This window comes from Lepus europaeus, chromosome 7, assembly GCF_033115175.1.
Source record: "Lepus europaeus isolate LE1 chromosome 7, mLepTim1.pri, whole genome shotgun sequence".
Taxonomy (NCBI): Eukaryota; Metazoa; Chordata; class Mammalia; order Lagomorpha; family Leporidae; genus Lepus; species Lepus europaeus.
Window position 1 is genome coordinate 56,692,617 of NC_084833.1, and position 8,560 is coordinate 56,701,176.

At 45.1% G+C, this 8,560-nt stretch overlaps 1 protein-coding gene across 1 annotated transcript in view; it reads left to right on the top strand.

Moving 5' to 3' along the window:
- The window catches only part of STK33 (serine/threonine kinase 33), a 178,233-nt gene extending 170,162 nt beyond the window's left edge, over window positions 1-8,071 (top strand). The window contains exon 14 of the mRNA XM_062198118.1: window positions 7,560-8,071. Within this exon, the coding sequence (XP_062054102.1) occupies window positions 7,560-7,772 (213 nt within the window). The 3' untranslated portion in view covers window positions 7,773-8,071. The remainder of the gene's footprint in view (window positions 1-7,559) is intronic.
- The last annotated feature ends 489 nt before the right edge of the window (window positions 8,072-8,560 follow it).

The following is an 8,560-nucleotide window of genomic DNA, read 5'->3' on the forward strand; positions in this document are numbered from 1 at the left end:
ACAGAGAGATGGAGGGAAGGAGGGAGGCCAACATTGTGGTGCAGCAGGTTAAGCCCCCACCTGCAACACTCACATCCCATATGGACTCAAGTGCTCCACTTCAGATCTAGATCCCTGCTAATACTCCTCAGAAAGCAGCAGAAGATCCAAGTGCTTGGGCCTCTGTACCCATGTGGGACACCTGGATGAAGCTCCTGGCTCCTGGCTTTGGCTTGTCCCAGCCCCAGCCATTGTGGCCATTTGGGGAGTGGATGGAAGATCAATTGCTCTCTCTCTTTTCTTTCCCCCTGTTTCTCTATAACTCTGCCTTTCAAATAAATAAATAAAAATTTTTTAAGAAAAAATATATACAAGTAGCCAGTAAGCATATGAGAAGCTGCTCAACAGCATTCGTCATCAAGAAAATGTCAATTCAGGCTACAATAAAATGTTATGATGTATTTTCTAGAATTGCCAGAAGTAAAGACTAGCGTGTCCAAATACTGGCAAGGATATGGAACAACTGGAATTCTCCTGTACTGGTAGCAAGCATGCAAATACAATTTGGCAGTCATTTATCAAACTAAACTTTAACTTATCATTTATCCAGGAATCCTAAATTCACAAAAAGATTTAAAGTTCACAAAAATAATTGTAGCATATGTTCATACCAACTTTATGTATAATAGCTCCAAACTGAAATAATCCAAATGTCCATTAAATAGGAATGAGTAAACAAATTGTGGTATATCCATGCTGTGGAATATTGCTTGACAGGAAAAAGTGAGTTACTGACACATGGTGGATCCCAAAAACCTATGTTTTAATAACATGAGAATTTACAAATATCTCAATAGAAATTTCTTTTAAAAGTGTTAAGCAAAGAAGTCAGATACGCCATTTTTGACTTATGAAGTTTTGGAAAGTCATTTTTTGTCTTAAAAATAATTTGTCTTAAAAATTCAGAACAATCATGACCCAAGATGAGACAGTAGAGTGGAAATTGTTCTTTTCTGGGTTGTGGTTTTGGTTATACAGATCTATGCTTATCAAAACTCATCAGACTGTATACTTCAGATCTCAGTATCTTACTGTATATAAATTTTACCTTAGTTACAAAGAAGAGAAGGATATTTACATGTTTCTCTAATTTGCAACGCAAATTTTATTTTCATTAACTCCCAAGATCCCATGTCTTTGTGAGTAACCAATATAAAGAAGTCTATATGTTTGTAAGTTGCTTTCTCTTATTTCCTTTTATTTTCTTTCTATTCTTCCTTCTGCAAACCATAGGAATGTGAGAGAGGGTAGGTTACCATTGCAAGAAAAACTATAGCAGAAAACTTACATCAGAATTTTGTCATTTGGACCTTGTGCAGGTCTATAATTTGAATGTGTGACTCTAGAAGTGGTTGCTATGGTGATAAACCACTTTACTTAAATAGCATGTATTTTACTCGAAATTCAGAGAAATGGTAACAGTTTGCAGTCATCATGCACTGGTGTTAACTCGCAGGGATGTGCCTAGAGCTTCCAGGTTTTGCATCCATTAGCACCAGATAAGTTCATCAGGTTCAGGTTATGCCAGTGAATAATGAAATATGTATATTTGGCCCAGTTTTCTTGTTACATATCTTTCCTTGCACACACGGAGCCCCCTTCTCCACCCTCACCCTGTTCAAGCTGGAGAAATCAGGCCTAAGGTACTGAATTACAGAAAGGTGCAATTGGAGGGAGCCTTGTAAGGTCATCTTTTCTGTCCTTTTGCCTGTGGGTGGTAAGAATTTGTCAAAGGTGAACAACTGGAGTGCTGCCTGGGGCAGCCCCTGGTGGGACCGTCCTGGCTCACTGCGGCGCTCAGAGATGGCGTCTGCTCCATGGTGCTGAAATCCGCTCACTCCGTTGAGAGTGTGTGTGTGTGTGTGTATTTGTATCCTCTTATTTTTTATCTTTTTAGACTGAAGAGCTCTCTTACAAGGAAACTGCCATTCCTTTGTCATATTATCAACCCGTCTGTAAACCCTGTCTGGCCTTTATATCTGCTCAGGGTGGGTGCATTGTTTCAAGTATGAATTCATCACAATTTTGTATAAAGGTAGAAAAAAATTTTCTTTGATTTCTCAAATGTCTTCTGATGGCAGCCAGCTTTCCTGACCACTGTGAAATGGCACTTTCGAGCGGCGGCGTCAGACACCCGCAGGGATCTTTCGACCCTGTGTGGGACTGACGGACGGATGACCAGCAGCCTTGGGGTGGTCTTCTGGAATCTTACCCCTTAGCCCAAATATGGAAATTCCTCTTTCATCTTCCTCCTCTCTTGTCCAATCTTACGGGAGCTTCTCACCTTCTGTTTGCCTTTCATGACCTGGAAGATCTCAGAGCCTTGACAATTTCACTCTTCATTTCTCTGTCCTTTATTTACAAAACTGTAAAATCGCATCAGTGACAGCATAGATCCCTGAGGAATCCCACCAGCTATGAGAGAAGAAAAGGAGAAACCCCAAACCTAGGTAATCTATAACCTAACAAAAGAAATCCCTGAAAAATTAAGATTTTTTTTCACTGTCTTAGAAAAAGTCTGGAAGCTGGAGTTTGCCTTGGCCATTTATATTCCAAGGAGATGAGAGGCTTGGCTCTTTGTGAAGAAAACTCCAGCTCTCCCTGAAGGGTGCTGTGGTGGTCGTCTGCATCCGAGTTCTCTTACTATCAGAGAATGGTTTCGATGAGATGTTTAAGAGAGGAGTCTCAGAATCCTTAGAAAGCTGCTAGGGGGCCGGCGCCGTGGCTCACTTGGCTAGTCCTCCACCTGTGGTGCCATCACCCCAGGTTCTAGTCCTGGTTGGGACACCGGATTCTGTCCCAGTTGCTCCTCTTCCAGTCCAGCTCTCTGCTGTGGCCCGGGAAGGCAGTGGAAGATGGCCCAAGTGCTTGGGCCCCTGCACCAGCATGGGAGACTAGGAGGAAGCACCTGGCTCCTGGCTTTGGATCGGTGCAGCACCAGCCATAGCGGCCATTAGGGGAGTGAACCAACAGAAGGAAGATCTTTCTCTCTGTCTCTCTCTCACTGTCTATAACTCTCTCTCTGTCTCTCTCTGTCTCACTGTCTAACTCTGCCTGGCAAAAAAAAAAAAAAAAAAAAAAAAAAGCAAGCAAGCAAGCTGCTAGGGTTCTGCCTCCTAAACACTGGCATTCTAAACTTGGTGCAACTGCAGATGTTAAGGCGTGCACACATGCAGCGTTTTACAGGGTATACCCACATACGCAGAAGCATCTAAGCATTTGCAGTCAACATTTTGCCTGAAGGTAATTCGCATTGATGTCACCAGGGAGTGAAGGAACAAATATTACAGTTTGTTTCAGTGCAGTCAATTTTAGGTCATTTTTGGAGATCAATTAAAATATATTTGACTATATTCATATTTTTAAGATTTATTTATTTATTTGAAAGACAGAGTTATAGAGAGGCAGAGGCGGGGGGGGGGGGGGTCTTCCATTCGCTGTTTCACTCCCAAGATGGTCGCAACAGCCAGAGCTGTGCCAATCTGAAGCCAGGGGCCAGGAGCTTCCTCCAGGTCTCCCACGTGGGTGCAGGGGCCCAAGGACTTGGGCCATCTTCCACTGCTTTCCCAGGCCATAGCAGAGAGCTGGATGGGAAGTGGAGTAGCCGGGACTCGAACTGGCGCCCATATGGGATGCTGGCACTCTAGGCAGTGTCTTTACCCACTATGCCATAGTGCCAGCCTTGACTGTATTAGTTTTAACATATATTAAACATGAAATTGTCAGAGAAATGGGAAAACAGTCACTCAGGTGTGGGCATTTGACCTGGCATTTAATGTGCCAGTGAAGACCCCACAACCCATGTTGGAGTGCCTGAGTTCAAGTCCCTGCTCTGCTCCTGATTCCGGCTTCCTGCTAATGCACACCTTGAGGGGCAGCAGGTGATGGCTGAAGTTATTGGGTTCCTGCCACTCACTTGGCAGAGTTGGGTTGAGTTCCCAGCTCCCAGTATTAATTTAGTCCAACCCTGGCCATTGAGGACAATTGAGGAGTAAACTAGCAGATGGGAGCTCTCTGTCTGCCTCTCCGCCCCCCTCACTCTCTCTGCCTTTCAAAAAATTTTTAAAAATTGAAAAAATACTTTTATAATGCTACTGGTAAGCATATTAATTGGTATAACTGAAGCAGAAGGTCATATGGATATATCTTTTGAAATTCAAAAATACATATACCTTCTGATCTAAAATTCCATTTCCAAAATGTGTATCCTATAGATATACTTACATATGTGCAAAATGACACAATCACAAGACTATTCACAGCAGCATTATTTGTACAAATAGTAATAAAAGATTGTAAACAAGCTGGATACACATTGTGAAGGGATTGGCTGAATAAGTTATGGTACCTGTCATACCTCTCACCGAGAGAATACTACATGGTCAGAAAAAAAAAAAAAAAGAATGAGTACCCTTTCTGTGGATTAACATGGAATGTATTCAAGGCAATCATTAGTTGAAAAAAACCAAGGCATAAAGCATATTTACAGGGGACTCCCATTTGTATAAAAATAGGGGGAGGAAATATGTTGATCTGTGGATTAGGTTGAACGATGTGAGCTTGCCATTATCACTGTTCTCACCTCTGACCTGCAACCAATGGAAATGACAGAGGAACCACAACCAATTCCGTCTGCTTGAAGGTGCATGAGATCTCTCCGGTAGAGAACCCTGTAAACGGACAGTTTTGGTTGCCTTTGATGACTACAGAGCTAGCTAGGGGGCAATGAGGGCATTTTGAACATTGTGAATATTAAATCATGGGATGTACTACCTATTAAAAAACCGAATCACTGAAATTACAAATAAATACTGCATATGGCTGAAGAATTTCACTGTCTCATCTTGCAGTGGAGTGAAACAAGCATCATGTTTCTACACTGAAGCAACCGAACATTTTGATTTAGTTTCCTTTTTCCTTCCACTTAGCCAGAAAATTCTGAGAATTAGCTCAACATAGTGTATCCTCAAAGAAAGTACCAGATCCTGAAGAATCCCTGGAAGGTACACCACCAGTCCTTCCCATTGAGGCTGTTTCTGAGTAGTTGTTCCTGGTAGCTGCAGCTTGAGTGCAATGGCTGCAAACCAGCAACACTGGAACAGTAGGAACACGACCACTGAGCCAGATCTGAACGCCAAGCTCTTTAAAACATGCCTTTCCCTTCCTGCAAGTTGTAGTAGACATGTTAAAAAAAACATTTTCTCAGCTACTTGGATCGCTACTCAAACTTCAAGCAGAAATGTCAAGAGAGAAGCCTTCTGTTAGCTTCACCTTTTAACTGCATGTGTATGTGGAGTTAATTAGATTTTATGACTTGAAATTTCCAAGAGCGGTTCCCTGTCTTAGGGAGCACAGCCGCTTGCCCCCAGCAGACACCAGGACATCCATCGTGTTATGTCCTCACCCTTTTGTTGAGCATAAGGAGTTTTCAGTGACAGGATAAAACCCTTTTAATGAATATTAAAGAATTTTAAATATTTTTTATTTCTTGAAAGAATACATGGAGGAATATTCTTGGCATTTTCTTGGGGAAGAAAACTAGAAAACAGAGCTTTTTACTTTCAAAATTTATACAGATTAGTTTTTTAACAGTACAAAATGCTGTTTAAGTTTACCCACTCAAAAATTAGCATACACTGTTATAAAGTCAGCCATGAGGGATGTTCTGAAGAGGTACTCATTTAAGGGCTGTGTGCAATAAACAAACTTCAGGTCAGTTTTCTCTTTTCTGAAATACAGGTACCAAAAAGTGTAAAGGACCCAGCATCGCTATGCAGCCCTGGGAAGTTGCTTACTCAGTGGGTAACAAAGCACCTGTGTATAACAAAGCCTGGTTATGGCATCACAAGAGCCCTAATGGCCAAAGAAACACCAGACTCATTTCTTTTGCAGTACCTGTAATCTTTTCACATTCTTTGAAAATTGTTCGCTGATTGTTTGTGACCTCCGGCCACCAGAGTGTTGATCTCTGGGCACTTTCCCGGCCCTTCTGTGTAGGAGCTTGCTCTCTGTTCCCCCGGGCCTCGGCCCTGTTCTGCTTTGGAGGCCTCCAGAAGCGTTCTGTGCTCCTTTAGAACACTGTAGTGAACTTCACTGAATGAAGGGATTGCTTTTCAAATGGGCCTGAGCTCAACATGGACTGACTGCTTCCTTCGTGACAGCACGATTCAAAACCATTTCCTCCTCTGCTGTGGAGTGAGGTGACCTGAGGACTCACAATTGCCTACTAAAACCCTTTCCGCCGGCGCCGTGGCTTAACAAGCTAATCCTCCGCCTTTGGCGCCGGCACACCAGGTTCTAATCCCGGTCGGGGTGCCGGATTCTATCCCAGTTGCCCCTCTTCCAGGCCAGCTCTCTGCTATGGCCCGGGAGCACAGTGGAGGATGGCCCAAGTCCTTGGGCCCTGCACCCCATGGGAGACCAGGAGAAGCACCTGGCTCCTGGCTTTGGATCAGCACCATGTGCCGGCCGCAGCGGCCATTGGAGGGTGAACCAACGGCAAAAAGGAAGACCTTTCTCTCTATCTCTCTCCCTCACTATCCACTCTGCCTGTAAAAAAAAAAACAAAACAAAACAAAAAAAACCCTTTCTGCTTATTCTGTGCATCAAAGCTCACACAATACTTTCTTTTTTAAAAAAATATTTTATTTATTTGAAAAGCAGATAGGGAGGGAGAGACAGAGAGAGATGATCCATCTGCTGGTTCACTCCTCAGAAAGCTGCAGTGGCTGGGGCTGGGCCAGGCCAAAGCCAGGAGCCTGAACTCCATCTGGGGCTCCCACGTGGGTGCAGGGGCCCAAGCACTTGGACCATTTTCCACTGCTTACTAAGGCCATTATCAGGGAGCTGGATGGGAGGTGGATCTGGGATGCTGGCATTGCTGGCACTGGCTCACCCCTCTGATGGAGCTCACAGGATACTTTCATGGCCACCCTCTCAGTTCGTTCTCATAATAATCCTTTCAGTAGATGTGGAAATACTATTTTCCTCCATTTACCAGTGAGGAATTGAGACTCGATGAGGTCTCTAGACCTGCCTAAGTGGTATGACTGGGTAGGAGCTGGTCCTGGAGTTCATGCGGGAGTCATGGTGAGAATGAGAGAGTGGCCCGGATGCAGCAACTTTCTACGCAAGTTAGAAGCATCAGGATGTGCTAGCGAAGGTGTCCACATAATGCCAGGGCTTCCTGAACCCTGGAAAGATGGAGTGAGCTGCCCTGCAGTGTGTCCATGGGCTTCCTGCAGCAGACGTCATTGGCTCTGCCGTTGCCTGGCGGAGCTTTTGACATTGAGCCTGGGCGGTTTGCTCCGCACCGAGCACTAAACAAGGCAGTTTGCCTGAAGGTGCTAAGGGAGCTGCTGCTGGCACCTGGTAATCTTCCAGTGTGACTGGGTTGCAGCTGGAGGTAGAGGGCGCCGCGCGTCGCCTGCACAGTCCTGCGCAGCGCTGCAGTGCCTCGCTGATTGCTGTGCGTCGCTTCGTGTCTGCGAAGTAATGCAGGTCTCTTGTTTTCTCTTTAGCCCACTGCTTCTGCAGAGGAGTCTCCCTCAACCAGTAAGAAGGCAAATACAGACAACGCGGACACGTGCTGTTCAACTTCCACATCTGGCAAGCTCCTCCCCGCGGATCCCAAGGGTGAACTGGAGAAAAGCCCTGTGACTTCAGGCCAAGGGACCACAACCAAAGTCACCGCGAAATCCACTGCCCTGGCTAAAATCAAAAAGAAACTGTAAGGCTCCCTCCACTGCTGAATGGTGCGGAAACAACAGAAACCGCCCTCTCTAGTGCCAACATGAGGGGGTAGGAGGGAACAAGGACAGCGCTCTACTGAGCTTGTAGCCTTGGAGCTCCGTGGAGTCCTGCCACGCGCGTGTGTGTGCCCACTTAAAATCCAAGCTGGTTCTCTCCGGAGCAGCGGGACTGCTGCACGTGGTGTTAAAGGAACAGCCAGCAGCAGGCCGGACGGTGGCTGCAGCCGGCGTCAGCTCGGTGAATGCCAACGTTGCTGGGGGGTGGGGGACGCCCTCCGTGCAAGGCTGTGGGCACACTTGCTCGGTTTGACATGGTTATTTATAGGGGGAAACATGAGGCCCAATATGGTAATGGAGGTTCCCACTAGTTCTGTGCACTTTGCACTATGAGACTGTTAGAAAATGACTAATAAACTTGCCAGAGGGCTTCAGGCATTCCTGTGTGTTCTTGTGATTTCAGGTTGCTGTGGGTGGTTTCAAACAACGTATTTTAAATGTAGAAAAATAGGAGATTTTATATCTGATTACCGTTAACTTGCTGCTAAATTTCAAATGTATTGATGGAATCAATAAAAATAGAGACGTTACTCACGCACGTTAATTTTTACGCTAACAGAAGGGGAATATAATCAGGTCCCCTAGGCAGTTCTACAAATTATTGGCTTTGCCTGCTGCTGTGGTGGTCAGCGCACGTCTCTGGGAAAGGCCGTGAGGCTGGGTGCAGCGAGGAATACGACATTCCTCTTGGAACTGTAGGTGTCGTCGCTCCG